At 39.3% G+C, this 16,283-nt stretch overlaps 1 protein-coding gene across 1 annotated transcript in view; it reads left to right on the forward strand.

The window, feature by feature from the left end:
• The window catches only part of DNAH6 (dynein axonemal heavy chain 6), a 211,933-nt gene that overhangs the window by 25,385 nt on the left and 170,265 nt on the right, over positions 1-16,283 (forward strand). The window contains exons 9-11 of the mRNA XM_056115431.1: positions 1,144-1,312; positions 4,472-4,588; positions 14,862-15,062. Of these exons, the coding sequence (XP_055971406.1) occupies positions 1,144-1,312; positions 4,472-4,588; positions 14,862-15,062 (487 nt within the window). The remainder of the gene's footprint in view (positions 1-1,143; positions 1,313-4,471; positions 4,589-14,861; positions 15,063-16,283) is intronic.

Here is a 16,283-nt window from a genome sequence, read left to right on the forward strand (position 1 = left end):
GGGGATGGCAAGCTGAGAATGGAACCACACAAAGTGGAGGGCGACTCTGATCTCTGAGCCACTGTTTCTTTCTAGCCCATTCTGGAACCTGGGCTAACTCTGCTATGCCTGCTAAGGAGAAGTTAGTCACACAGAGTTAGTCCACTGGTCATCTTCTGTAGACCTGGAGGACTTACCTCTTTAGGCTACTAACGTGCTTCAGGCAACTGTATTACCACATAAAATTTCACACTCTCCCTGAAATGTGTTAGACAACTGGGAGAGCAGAGAGGAAAGTCATCCTTCCAGGTGGGGCCTTGTCAGAGGTTCATTTCTCACTAACATTACTTCTGCCACCTGCTTACCCAACTCTGGATCCTGACATTGACTGTTACAGCATTTGGATTTTCCATTATTCTAAAACCTTTTGTAAAACAAATCACTCTGAAACAAAATCCCTGAACATTATCTGAAGAGTCGGTTACTATTCTCTGTGCTCACCTAGTCCAGCTTTGACAACTGTCTTAACTGTGCTAAATTGTTTCACCATAATAGTTTATGTATGAGATCATATCATAAACAAGGTCTTCATCTAAACAATGGTCAATAAAGCTGTCCCAAAGGCCACCTTGTAGACCTACAGATATTAGAGGCTTTTTGGGTTCCAACTAAGCTGAGTAAAATGTTTATGTTTTGCTCATTCATTTTGCATCCTAAGCACTTCATCAAGGGAAGATAAAATCTGTAACTTCAGTTTAGTAGTTTCTGTCAAAGCAACGTTTAGTAGCAAATATATAGCAAATGTACTATTAGAGTGTAAGTTATCAGTGTAAGTTACTGATATTTCTAAAGCATCTTAAAAACATCTTTGTTCATTTTGGCTAGGTGAGCTGGGTGCTTTTTCCATATAACTATATTGTTCAATAAATAGCATATTGAATGGTTGGAATACTAATCTATATTGATGCTGTATATTTTAATATACTTGTATTTTAAAATGAAGAATGCCTAAGAACTACTCTTCTGGACAATGAATAATATTGTAACATAAATGTAAATTTAAGAAAAATTGTATTTTAACATGTTTTAACTTGCTTTATAGTCATCTCTAAAAATATGTAACAAATATAGAAAACTGAAGCTAAATGTTTTTTTCTTTTCAAGCTTTATTCGCCTATGTGACTATTTAATTGAGAACACTCTGCACTTCCTCATAGTAAATTCTCTCAGGTCTCTTTTGAATTATCTTTCTGAGAAGTTAAAACGAACACCATCGGCAGATATTATTCAGAAATGGATTACTGAAGATAAACCTGAAGTCACTGATAAAAAGGTCTATTCAGTTAAAAATATTTTAATTCGTTAGTTTGCATTTATTCAGTAGTATTTATATAAGTTATTCTGTTTGCTATGTAGTAGAAAGTAGGAAAACTCCTTAGAGGAATTTGCAATATAATCACAGCCAATCATTTGTTATTAAGTGATAGAATAAAAATCATCTTGGCAACAAGATACTAACAAAAGAGAAACAATCTACTCACTGCATTGAACATTGCTGTGTCTCTCCTAGGATTCTACTAAGGTTATTCATATGTTCACTAAACTAATCTTTCTTAAGTATACCTACTGTGTGCCAAATGTTGCATAGATAGTGATGAAAAGTTTAGATCCTCGTTACCCAGAAACTTAGAGTTGGGAGTTATCATGACATGAATTGCCAAAGAAAAGGTGGTAAGGTGGGATAAATGAAGAGAAGAAAAATAGCAATTTGAGATGATTAGGAGCAAATCATGAGAGCAAACCTTTGTTCTTTGAATTAATAACTTCTTGGAAAGACATTAGACATGTGGGTATTTGAGATCTTTACCATAAAGTAGTGCCAATTTGTGCATTCTTGCATAGCTGAAAACAAATCATATTGTCTCATAGGTAAAGGTAAAGGTAAAGGCCCTCCCGTTGATCATCGATTTGCTCGAGCGGGCCCAGTAACGTCTCCATTGGAGACTTTGTTGTTACTGTGTTTGGCATATCGAATACTCTCAGTAGCTTGCCAGGCTCTCCGAGAGGGGCAGAGGAATCGAACTCGGGTCGGCCATGTTGGCCGCTTGTAAGGCGAACGCCCTACCGCTGTGCTATCGCTCCAGCTATCCACATTAACCAAGAAACTTTCTTTCTCTCATCCTAGATAATAACCTCATGACAGATTACCTAAAAATAGCAAAATGTATTCATTTAGGGCTGGAGCGATAGCACAATGGAAGCGATAGCACAGTGGTAGGGTGTTTGCCTTTAACGTGGCTGACATGGCCAGACCGAGTTCTATTCCTCCCCCCTCTGGGAGAGCCAGGCAAGCTACGGAGAGTATCTCGCCTGCAAGGGAAAGCCTGGCAAGCTCCCCATGATGTATTTGATATGCCAAACCCAGTAAGAAGTCTCGCAAGGGAGACGTTACTGGGCCCTCTCGAGCAAATCAATGAACAGTGGGAGGACAGTGCTAGCTTTATTAAGTTTATTACAGACATATTTCAACTTTCTCCCCCAGAAACCCCAAAACGTGATTTCTCTAGCACATCATTTAACTATTCATCAAAAGCTGAATTTTCATTCTCTCCCCCGCACCCCCCCCCCCCCGCTTTTTTTCTTTTCCTTTTCTTTTATCTTTTTTGCTCTTGTTTATGTTTTGAGCCACACCTGACTGTATTCAGGGCTTATTCCTGACCCTGTACTCAGGGATCATTTTCACGGGTCTTGGAGGACCACATGGTTGCAGAAGACTAAACTCAGGTTGGCTGTTGCAAGGTCTTCAACATAATTCATTCTCATTGCTTTCTCTCCCCCCTACATTTAATTGCTTCTTAAAAATTAATTTTATATTTTAAAAATCACTTATTTTTCTAATTATAAGGATATTACATGCCAAATACAGAAAATTTCAAAACTCGCTAATATATACAAGGAAAACCATCCTGTGCTGCCCCCAAATAACTGTTTTTGGGGCCAGGGAGGTTGTACCATTCTTACTGTTATTTTTTACCAGCTTTTTTCTACTTAGCAATATTATGAAAAAATCTTCTAGGTCAATATGTACTTTCCAAGTAATATTTTCACATAAAAATGTAGTTTCATTCTGGTAAACTCATTTTGTTTACAAAATCAGCAAACTAATTTGCTCACTACTTATAAACTGATTTTCTCACTGTTGCAGATAATGCCTCTGAGGATATTATATTTTTTCATACATCTCTGATTTTCTGTCTTCAAAGAAATCTGGGAGTGCTGGGGAGAGAGATCTATGGGCTGGGTTGCTTGCTTTGCCTGAGGGAGCCTGTGTTCAATCCTGATACTACACTGTCCCCTACACAGCACCTAGAGTGGTCCCTGATTGCGCAGCCAGAAGTAGCCCAAATACCACCAATATTACTCCAAAGCAATAATAAAAAGAATTGTTGGTTCAGAAATATGCCCCCTTGTTAAGACTTTTGTACCAATGTAGAACTTTCCAGAAAGTTTTGTGTTGTTTACAACTTTCCTATCTATGTTTGAGAATGAGCATTTACCCCCCAGCATACTAGACATTTCAATCTTTGTCAGTTTGATGGATGTAGAAGAATATATACTACTTTTATTTTTAAATTTTATTTTACTGGCTTTTTGGGTCACACCTGGCAATGGCTCAGGGGTTACTCCTGCCTCTGCACTTAGTAATTACTCCTGGCAGTGCTCAGCAGACCACATGGGAGGCCAGGGATCCAACCCAAGTCCACCACATGCAAAGCAAATATCGTACCCACTGTACTATCACTCCAGCACCTATAGCACTACTTTCAAACGTCATATTAAAGGAATATGCAATTCACTGTAGGGGTAGAGCACAGGTCTTTTGATTAGAGAGAATTGAGTTTTAGTTCTAGTCTGTCATTCAGTAACTCATGTGTCCCAGATAAAATTTTTAACTTCTCCAGATCCTGTTTTCTCTTAGAAGTAATAATTATGCTTTCTTAATATGGTTGGTGTAACTTACATAAATATTCAGCTTTGCTTGAAACACAGTAAATTCTTGATAAATGTTATTGAATAAGCTATCTTAAGGAAGAGAAGAAAAAGATTAATTGATATTTTCTGTATTTCTTGCCTGGTTTTCCATTTAAGTTTTTGAACATCAATATTTCATTGTTATATATACTATTGAGTATATCAAGTATATTCAAATATATTATGTCAATTATTCAGTTATGCTGATATGATTTTCCAGTTTGCATTTCCATTTTGTTAAGAGTTTTTACAAAAAGAAAAATTTTATACTGCCAGATAATCTTTTAATATTTGCCCTAAAATAAAGGCAAATATTTTAAAATAAAAATTTCTATTTTTTTATTTTTCCCATATCAACATTATAAAATGTTTATAAGTTTAAGTTCCATGCCTCTTAAATGCAGATATATTTTATTTTAAAACTTGTATCTTTTTAACACTGCAAATGCACTCATTTCAGGGTGGCCCTGTAGTAGAAAAACCTGAAGAAGATGACTCCCTCATTCCCATGTTTGTCACAGAACTAATGTTGACAGTAGAGTCACTGTTCTTTGAACCTTGTCTGGATGACTTTCTGGTATGTGTTTCTTCACTTAATTTCTAACTATAAACAACTTTTTGAAAATGAAGCAGCTATTTTACTGGCCATTGGTTAGCAGGATTGATCTTTTTATTTTTAATTTTTATTAGTGAAACACCGTGAGATACAGTTGTGGACATTACAAGTTTTTGTGCTTGCAGGATTGATCTTTGATCTTGGCACCTGCCTCAAATGATCATAAGAAGAAGAAAGCTATAAATACCATTTTCTAAATCTTTTAAAAATATGTGTGTAATATATATTGTTTAGTAGTTAAAGTAGCATTAAAATTTATGGAACAATATGCAAAATGACTGCACCCCAGCACCACCAAAATCCCACAAGTCCTCTGCTCTGGGCTTGTTTCCCTCTTTCTTCCTCCCGCTGCTCAGTAATTGATTTTGTACTCCTAGGCCAAAGTATGTCATTGTTCAATACTATATCTTTTTTGGGAGGGTTTGTCTCTCTGTATTCCACAGACAAGTATGATACCTTCCATTTGTCCTTCCTTCTGACTTATTTCCATTAACAGGATACCTTCCAGTTCCATTCATGTTGCAACAAGCTCCATGATTTTCTATTTTCATACATCTACATGATTTTCCATTGTGTCCTTATGTTGCAACTGCTTTATGCATTCATCCATTGTTAAACATCTGTCTTGTCCTAAATGATGCAATGAATATATATATATGTATATATATATATATATATATATATATATATATATATATATCAGCTTCTGGTTGACTGGCATGTAACGATCTGCACACTGACAAACATGCACAGTCTCTGGGCAACACCTGTTGGTTCACTCTTCGCCAGTTCGCACAGTTGCCACCTCCTTCCACATGAGGTGGTGAACCATGGAAGAGATGGGTCGAGAACTCAACATGATGAACAACTTGGCACCAGAACTGCACAGGAGGAGGAGAGTTGCGTGGAATGCCTTCAAGAACATCGAAGTAGTTAAGAGGATGAAGAACATCCGGCTCCTGCCACACCTTTTTGACTCCACTGTTATTCCTGCACTAATATACGCCTCAAACACCTGGGTCCTGTGAAAACAGGGTGAGAACACTATTCGGGTCTCCCAAAGAGGAATCAGAAGAGCTATGCTTGGAGTATCACGTTTTACTCAAATAAGAGAAGGAATTCGAGGTTCCGACCTCCATTGACTATCGAGGATTAGGGACGATGCCTCGTTTGCCAAGACATCGAAAATCAGATGGGCCAGACACGTAATGCAATTTGGAGATGACCGCTGGACTAGAGCCGTTACCAACTGGATTCCACAGGACGTCAAAAGAACGCGTGGCTGCCCACCTACAAGATGGTTGGACTTCTTCATTAAGACCCTGAATGAAGGATTTGATGCTCTTCGTGTTCCTGGAGCGAGCAGACACCATTGGGCTACACTAGCATGCCACAAGGATGAATGGAGATGTTACTGGCACCCACTTGAGCAAATCGATGAGCAACGGGATGACAAGTGATACAAGTGCTATATGTCTATATATATATATATATAAAGGTAAAAAGGTAAAGGCCCTCCCGTTGATCATCGATTTGCTCGAGCGGGCCCAGTAACGTCTCCATTGGAGACTTTGTTGTTACTGTGTCTGGCATATCGAATACTCTCGGTAGCTTGCCGGGCTCTCCGAGAGGGGCGGAGGAATCGAACTCGGGTCGGCCATGTTGGCCGCTTGTAAGGCGAACGCCCTACCGCTGTGCTATCGCTCCAGCCCATATATATATATATATATATATATATATATTTGGATTTATGTTGTTGTGTTGAGGATTATATTTCAATAAGTGGAATCACAGGGCCATGTGAAAGTTCTAATTTTATTTTTTGAAGAAATCTCTGCTCCTTCCCATAGAGACTGAACCAGACAACATTCCCAGAAACAGTAAATGGAGGGGGGCTGGAGTAATAGCACAGCGGGTAGGTCATTTTCCTTGCACACGGCCGACCCGGGTTCGATTCCCAGCATCCCACATGGTCCCCTGAGCACCACCAGGAGTAATTCCTGAGTTCAGAGCCAGAAGTAACCCCTGTACATCATCAGCTGTGACCCAAAACAAACAAACAAACAAACAAAAACGGTGAATGGAGGTTTTTGCCTCAGTGCATCCCCACCAACACCAGTTGTCTCACTGACAATGCTAATTGTTTTTTTTTTGATATATGACATTCTCATTGCTGTGAGATGAAACCTCATTTTGATTTGCATTTCCCTAATAAGTGTCGATGAACATTTTTCGCATGTCTATTAACTATTCTTTTGTGTCTTTTGGAGGGTGTCTATTTATCTCTCCTCCACATATTTTGATGGGTTTGTTGGATTTTTTTTGTTGTTAATCTTTGTGAGTGCTTTATACATCCTGAAAATTAATCCTTTATGTGATGCATTGTGTGCAAAAATTTTCTCCCAGTCAATGGGGTGTCTTTCTATTTTACCTTGAGTTCCTTTTGCAACGCAAAAGCTTGATAATATTATATAAGCCCATTTTTTTTATTTGTGTTTTTATCATCTTTGGCCCTAGAGTCAAATCACTGAAGACACTTCTGAGAGAGTTTGGCTAATCTTTTATTTTGTCTATTTTATAAAGTCTGGTTCATAAAATATGCTGAAGAATGGAAACCATGTGGTCACTTGAATAAACAGTTTTCAATATGGTTGAAAACTGATGATGGTTGTTACTTCTTCAGCTAAAGAATCTCCCTTGGGAAAGATCCAGTTAATTTTTTTTTATTAAAGCATTGTGATTCACAAAGTTCAGTGCTAGGCATACAGTGTTGCAGCACCGATCCCACCACCAGTGTCAACTTCCCTCTGCCAATGTTCCCAGGTTCCCTCACACATTCCCCACCCCGCCTCCAGCCTGCCCTCTTGACAGGCACCTTTCTAAGTTTGGCTGTTAAAGCTCGTGTCTCTTGATTTCAGTGTTGTTGATGCTGTGGTTTGGATATTTGGCTCTATCATTCTTAGCACCACCTTTGTACCCGAATCCCCTGAGATGCCCTTGTTGTTTCTCATCTGTTTCTTGCCCTCATCCCCTCCACTCTTTCTTTCCTTCTCCTTCCTATACTCAGGGTCCAAGTTTGAAAAAACATTGCATTCCCTCATCCAATTATTTTAAATATTGCATACAAGTTAAATCATCCTGTGATTCTTCTCCTTCTAGTTTACTTCATTTAACATGATGTTTTCCAGTTCCATCCATGTTGCCACAAATTGCATGGTATCATTATCCCTTATAGCTGTGTAGTATTCCATTGTGTATATATACCACATCTTCATGATCTACTTACCTGTCTTTGGATATATTTGAGTGCAGCAATGAATAATGATGTGCAGACATTCTTTTAGGTGAATGTTTTTCTGTCCTGAGGATAAATACCCAAAAGTGGAATTGCTGAGTCAGATGGGAGCTCAATTCTGAGTTTACTGAGTATCTTCCATACTCTTTTCCATAGGGGACTTTTCTTTTATCCAATTAAGTAGACTCAGGACAAGTCACCATTTTTTATTACATAAAAGTGAACTGATTTGATCCTTTAGTCTGCAAAATCTCTTATCTGTCTATATAATTAATCTAATTATGGAAGCTATTAGTCTTATGTTATATTCATAAGTATACAGTGCTTCCCTTTTTGAAGCAGTGGGTGTGACACAGAGCCTGTAACCAAGGGAGCAGATTTGTATTGATTAGTAAGTCAATCCGAGCATTTCTGTTGTAAGCAGGTATATTGAGGCGCAAAGGCAGTAACAATAAGCATCTTGAGAAGCTGCTCTTGATTATAATTAATAACTTGTTTGATCTTGAGAAAACTACTAATCTCTCAGGTTTGATTTGTACCTGTGTGTGTGTTCAAAAAAGTGTAGGCGCGCATCACATGTGCTGGCTGGCCATGAGCCTCTTCCCTACCCTGGCAGTCACTGCTGCCACTGCTGCCAATAGACACATGAAGGAGGGAACAGGGCTGCCAAACTGGTTGGTGATCAGTCATCGTTTATCCTAATCTCCGTCCCACTGTTTATTCCATTATCCCTGCACACCTTTCCAGACTCACTGCGTGCCTCATTCCAGTTTTCCCTGCCCCTCATTCCCATCTCCTACTATCCCTCATGCTAGTCTCCCTGTACCCAGTCTCACATCTTAGTTACAGAGCACACTCACCAAGCGTTACAATTACACAAAGGTGAGACAGCACAATCAACATATGTAAAGCCCTTCCTTCTGGGCAAGGTCTTCTAAGACAAAGGTCTCATCCTGCTAGAAGATCCACCCAACCCAAGGGCAAAATTTCATCTAAGAGTGTATTTCTCCTTTCCTTAGTCTATATCTATTTAGATAATCATCTTAAATTTACTTCTTAATAATCTTTCTAGTCATTTTGTATGGACAAGGTAAGAGATATTAAGCTGATAAGGAGGCTCTCTTGGAGACATCTAAATATATATCCCAGACTACAGTCCTCAAGCCAGATTTGTCCTTTCTAACCCCAGCAGGGTCCTTATTCAGTTACTTCTTTTTGGGTCATGACAGAGTTTGTCCATGACCATGCTCTTAACTTATAATACGTTTTATGGTGCTTGACCTGTCCCTTTTTGATGCCAGGGTAGATTAGAGCTTGCCCTGGGACCAACCAATCCCTTCATCAGGACCCTATTTTGGGGGTGCTAGGAACTAAGGGCAATAGAGGCTTAAGTCTAGTAAATATGTCAGGTACCCTGAAGTAATTATTATTCAGAGTCAATTAACTTCCAACTATCAAGAGCATAGCATCAATTGTCTTCCTGTGTCTATACAAAAAATAATACTACTCTAAAGTAAACTGCAAAGGGCATAAAGGAAAGAGAAAAGCAATACAAAATTTCATTTACAAATACAAAAATCCAGAGATCTCTGAAGAATCTGACTTTACAAGTCACAGCTTCTGATAAGGGGAAATGAGTGATTAACAGATAAGGAAAGCAGAGCACAAAGAAGTTAAAGATGAATACCGAGGAAATAATGCTTCAATAACACCACTGTGATGGGTGTTACTCAGTAAACCTAAGCTTCTTGTAGCAGAGGAAAAAGGACGAGGAGAAAGAATGAACCAGTGTTATCCTACACATGTGGAAGATGAAAAGGCAGATGAGTTGTGGGTCCACTTCCAGGTACAGCAGTCTACCAGTCAATAACTTATCAAACAGGCTGTTTTAGTACATGTACATGAACAGACAGACTGCCAAGTTCCCCTGTGGTTAGAGCCTCACTCAGGAAATACCACACAAAGAAGCTTGGGATCCTCCCATTCACCCATGAACAACAAATATTTGTGTGCAGCAGATGACACACGTGGGCTCTCTCCAGCCAGCTTAACTCTTCTCCTCTGTTACTAAGAAACAGACCTCAGAGAAAATAAGGGCTCTCTCTCTTTCCTTTTGTAAGGCCTTATTACCAACATGAATGTTTCTAATTCCTACACATGAAGTTCTAGACTGAGCTCTGTGTATTATTACATATTTGTCTACTTAAGATTTTACTTCACGTAATTCAAAATTACCCACCAACAGTATAAACACAACTATAGCACTGTAGCACTGTCGTCCCGTTGTTCATCAATTTGCTCAAGCGGGCACCAGTAATGTCTTCATTCGTCCCTATCACGTGCTAGTGTAGCCCAATGGCATCTGCTTGCTCCAGGAACATGAAGTGAGACCTGTTGTTACTGTTTTTGGCATATCAAATACACCACGGGTAGCTTGCCAGGCTCTGCCGTGCGGGCAGGATACTCTTGGTAGCTTGCCGGGCTCTCCAACAGGGATGGAGGAATCGAACCCGGGTTGGCCACATACAAGGAAAACACCCTACCCGCTGTGCTACCACTCAAATATAACTCAAATATAACTATGCCTTGTGAAATTCCTATTTAATTTTCTCTCCTAGTTTGGTCGTTATATGAGCTATATCCTCATCTATTTTTAAAAACAAGGAACTTAGTCCAAAGAAAAACCATCTTCTGCTGTTCTTTCTTGGGTCTCTTATGGTTTTCTAATGCGTGATCCAAAATACAAGTTTTTATTCTTTTCTGCTTGTGGCACTACTTGCTGTTTCTACTTTGGGAATAGATTTTTTCCTTTGGTTTAATTTCTCTTGGTTTTACTTCCTTACCCATATATTTTTTTCTTTTCATCTCTCTCTCTTAAGTACTTATTGTTGTCTGACCTCTGGTGGTTATTATCTGGAAGTCCTCGCTGCTCTTCACATTCTGTATATTGTTCAGTGTGTGACTCCGCCTGCCCACATTACCATTTCTAGAATGACTTACAATTTTCCATCTAATACCTTTCAGTACAGACCCAGAGCCATGTGGAAATCATGATTAATTACAACCACCAAAATAAATGGAACGTACTAGCTTCTTTCTCCAGTTGTTGCTCCTACCATATTTCTATCTCAGTGAAGGGCTCTATTCAGATTTCCAGGCCATTGGTCTGGTACAGGTTCTTCCTGAACTCTCTGAGCTCCTCACCAAATCCTTTTTCTTAGCCCTGAGTTGCACGTGCTCTGGGTGAGAATCTCAATCGCCTCTCAACTGGACTGCTATAGTAGTCTATGCTGATGTGACTGCCTTTCCTTGTCATTTACTTTTCTATATTGCTTGGTGATATTATTTCATCTTTCAATGTTTTGTACGGCAGAGCCTGGCAAGCTCCCCGTGATGTATTCAATATGCCAAACACAGTAACAATAAAGTCTCCAATGGAGACATTACTGGGCCCGCTAGAGCAAATCGATGAACAACGGGAGGACAGTGACAGTGACAGTGACATATGATTTCCTATTTCAGCCTGATGACGTTAAATTCCAATTTCTCAACAAGAACATTTTTCAGAGAAAACCCTATGATATGTTCTCAATTTTTCCACATTTAACTGTAGCACTGTCTTCCTATTGTTCATCGATTTGCTCAAGTGGGCACCAGTAACTTCTCTATTGTGAGACTTCTCATTACTGTTTTTGGCATATCAAATACATCACGGGTAGCTTGCCAGGCTCTGCCGTGTGGGCTGGATACTCTTGGTAGCTTGCCGGGCTCTCTGAGAGGGGCGGAGGAATCGAACCAGGATTGGCCAGGATCAGCCAAAGCAAATGCCCTACCCACTGTGTTACCACTCCAGCCCACATTTAACAAATATAAAAAATTTTATTTAGAAGCTCCAAGAACTTACTTGATTTTAACTCAGAGTTTCTCCCCAAACAGTCCCAACCCTCTTATATTCACAGTAATTCATGGTCACAGCCTGGGGAACACAGATCTGTAAGGCTGACCCTGGAACTTAGCCTCACATACAGATTCTTGATGGGGTATTTTGTACTGAAGTTGGTGGGCCCCACGGGTGGCTCATGTGAAGTGGAGAGGAGAAAGACAGTCACTTTCTCCCAATCTACCTCTGCTACCCGGGACCCAGGGTTACTTGGTTCTTGTCTCGCCTCCCAGAAAGGAATTTCAGGAGTAGACAAGCAGTGAAATTACACAATTTTTATTCAGAGGTTTTAAAGGGAAGAAGGGAGAGAAAGTGGGAGAGAGTGGAGAGTATAGTGCTCAGGAGAGAACCTGGGCATCTCCAAGGGCAGAGAGACCCCTACACATACCCTGGCATTAGACATAAAAACATGAAAGTACACATTTCAAGAGGGGAGATGCCGGAGACACATGTCCTCGGGCACCACATGTGCTAGGCCACATAGGCACAAGCAGCACAAGGGCTAGAGCAGTATATGTGCCGGTCCTTTGTTCAAGGTGATTTATAGGGTTTCTCCAACCTGCCTCCATGTGGGGTTTCTACCTAGACCAAAGTCCGTTGCAAAGCAGGTTACCAGGGGGGTTAAGAGTGGTGATGGTTCCCAAAAGGAGAGAGAGAACAAAAGGGAATGCCCTGCCACAGAGGCAGGGTAGGATGGGGGGAATGGGGGGTGGGAGGGGTACTGGAATCCGTGGTGGTGGGAAATGGGCACTGGTGGAGGGATGGGTATTTGATCATTGTATAATTGAAACCCAAGCACAAAAATTTATAAGTCTACAACTGTACCTCATAGTGTCTCACTAATAAAAATAAATAAATAAATAAATAAATAATTTTTCCCCTTTATTTTATTTTATTTTTTTTTACAGTTGTAGATTTACAATTTTTTGTGCTTTGGTTTCAATTATACAATGATCAGATACCCATCCCTCCACCAGTGCCCATTTTCCACCACCATGGATAATATCCCTCCCACCCCCATCCCCCCATCCCCCCTGTCTCTGTGGCAGGGCAATCCCCTGTGTTCTCTCTCTCCTTTTGGGTGTTGTGGTCTGCAAAAGAGGCATTGAGTGGCAAACATGTTCAGTCCATAGTCTACTTTCGACATGCATCTCCCCTCCTGGGAGGATCCTCCAAACATCCTTTATTTGGTGCTCCCTTCTCTATCTGAACTGCCCTTTCCTCTAGGATACCCGGCTGGCCTCTAAGTTATGGAGTAATCCTCCTGGTGCTGATCTCAGCTATTCTTGGGTATTAATCTCATACTTTGTTACTTTATATCCCCCAGATGAATGCAATCTTTCTATGTCTATCCCTCTCTTTCTGACTCATTTCGCTTAGCATGATACTTTCCATGTTGTACCACTGGTATGTAAATTTCATGACTTCATCTTTTCTAACAGCTACATAGTACTCCATTGTGTAGATGTACCAAAGTTTCTTTAACCAGTCATCTGTTCTTGGGCATTCAGGTTTCTTCCAGTTTCTGGCTATTGTAAAGAGTGCTGCAATGAACAAACAAGTGCAGATGTCACTTCGACTATACATTTTTGCCTTTCTGGGATATATTCCCAGGAGTGGTATTGCTGGGTCAAATGGGAGCTCAATTTCTAATTTTTTGAGAATCGTCCATACTGTTTTCCAGAAGGGCTGAACCAGTGGACATTCCCACCAACAGTGAAGGAGTGTCCCTTTCTCGCCACATCCACGCCAGCATTGGTTGCTTTTGTTCTTTTGAATGTGGGCCAGTCTCTGAGGTGTGAGATGGTATCTCATTGTGGTTTTGATCTGCATCTCCCTGATGATTAATGAAATAAATAATTTTTTAAAAAAAGAGTGGTGATGGTCTTCTTTGAAATTCCTTTCCTGACTTTTGTTTCTGCAGGAACTTTTCTGGGTCTGCTTTTCAGGCCTTAGTTCCTGTTTTTCCTGTTTTCTGCAAGGTTGGTTTTTGCCATTCCTTGGGAGGGGGCCTCCCCTATCCTGCCTACATCAGTACAATGTCCCATTTCTCCACACTGGATGTTGGGCTCATCATCTCAGTGGCCAAACCTACCAGCCCCCTGGGGTCCCTCACGCACCATATCTTAGAGAAGACTATACTCCTATCTTGTACACGTGACACGTTCCTAATCATCTTTTAGTTCAAGACATGCCTTACACTCATTTCATTTTTCAAATTGTATTTTGTATCAATTTTAAATTATAGATTGATTCATACTCACTGATAACTTAAACTATTAAAATGATTATTAAACTCACTTGTAATTTCATGTGCCAGATATAGAAACCCACTGACATTTTAATGTTTTCCTCAATCTTGTTTCAGCATATAGTGCGGTACCAGCATACCTAACAATGAGATTGTGTTTAAAGGTTTTTTTTTTTGTTTGGGATGATATTTTTATAAGTTTTTTTTTTGCTTTTCATTTTTTTTTCTTACCATAAGCTTACCCTGATGCTATTAAATAATATTTGGAGACAAATTTTTTAAAGGAAGGGTGCATTCTTCTCTATAGCAGAGCTATAACATAACCATAATCTTATTTTTGAGCCGTCAAATATCTAATGATTTCCTTATGCTATGCTGAGTATACTTTCCCATGAATACTTGTTTACACTTTCCTTTTTTCTTTAAGTGAAAATTACTGCTCAAAAAAATATAGCTCATTCTTTAAACTTCCCTGGTTCTCTTAGGTATAGTTTGTGTTCACTTATGATTCTCCCATGTTTTACTAATACTTCTTTTACATAGCAGCACAGTATGGTTTCTTTTTTTGGTTATCTGCTTCTCTCGCTATTAAAAATTAGGCTTCCAGAAGATAGGGACTGTTGTCTTTCAGTTTGTTATATACTCAGAATCAACATCACTACTGAATAGATGAATTAATTATTCTTATTTACCATTTTAGATAACTACAGCATGTATAATTACATTTATGTTTATGCTTTTCTAACAGGATGGTGTTTCGAGTGCAATTAATCATTTTCAAAACACTGTGTTATCAGTTCCTAATCTTGTGCCAGATACATATTTTGATGCTTTCACCAGCCCTTATATTAACAACAAGATTGAGGAAAAAACCTGTGGAACTGGTCCAAGCTTATCATCAATATTAGAGGACGATAGAAATTTTCACACAATTGTCCTTCAAATAAAGGTATATTTGTTCTCACTAAACAAAAATTTTATAACATTCTCTATTTTTTAGTAATGATGTGTTTTCTTCTTTTAAATTGAATTCTGTATATTGTACATGAAGAAATAAAACATGGAAGAGACAGAAACAAATGAGGACCAACCACTGGTCTTTGATTGCAAAACTGAGAGTGCCAAATACTAGGAAAAAGTGGCGAGGAGAAACAATGAAGTGGTCTAGTGACATAAAGACATAGGAGGAAGGTCTGAAAGTCTGGAGATATAGTACAGTGGGTAGGGTGCTTGCCTTGCATGTGGCTGACCTGGGTTTGATCCCTGGTACCCCATATGGTCCCTCAAGTACCACCAGGAGTGACCCCTGAGCATCACCAGATGTGGCCCTCAACCCCCTCCCCCTACAAAAAAATGGCTCAGAGACATTTTGGTTGTGATATTTTCATCAAAACATGAAACACCATTGCAATAATAATACCTAAACTACAATTTAAAATAATCATAAATAAAGTGGATGATGCTAATCTCTGTATGATAAAAAAAATTAATAATATCATTTGTTCCTTAAAAATAGTTCTGAAAGTCATAATTTTTCAGCTTCAGAGACATGCAGTTGACAAAATGATAAGATATTTAAAGTATATAACATTATGACTATATATATACTGTGAAAGAATTTCCCTCATTGATTTCATTAATACATCTCTCATCTTTTGACCTTTTTAATACATTAATTCATTTAATACATCTCCCATATTTTGACCTTTTTCTCTCCTCTGATGAGAGTATTTAGAATCTTATTTAGATTCTACTCAGTAGAAAATTTAAAACATATATCAGGGCTGGAGCGATGGCACAGCGGGTAGGCTGTTTGCCTTGAACATGGCCGACCCGGGTTCGATTCCTCCACCCCTCTCAGAGAGCCCAGCAAGCTAACAAGAAGTATCCCGCATGCACGGCAAAGCCTGGCAAGTTACCCGTGATGTATTCGATATGCCAAAAACATTAACAACAAGTCTCACAATGGAGACGTTACTAGGCCCGCTTGAGCAAATCGATTAGTGTTATCACATTGGTCACCATATTAAGCCTCATTCGTCTTAGAATTGAAAGTTTGGGGTGAGGATGAGGGAAGAAAATACCAGGTGATACTCAGGAGCTACTACTAGCTCTGTGCTGTTTCTGGTGGTATTTGGGGTTGTATAATAGGTTCCAGGAATGAAACTTT

Source organism: Sorex fumeus, unplaced genomic scaffold, assembly GCF_029834395.1.
Source record: "Sorex fumeus unplaced genomic scaffold, SorFum_2.1 ptg000003l, whole genome shotgun sequence".
Taxonomy (NCBI): Eukaryota; Metazoa; Chordata; class Mammalia; order Eulipotyphla; family Soricidae; genus Sorex; species Sorex fumeus.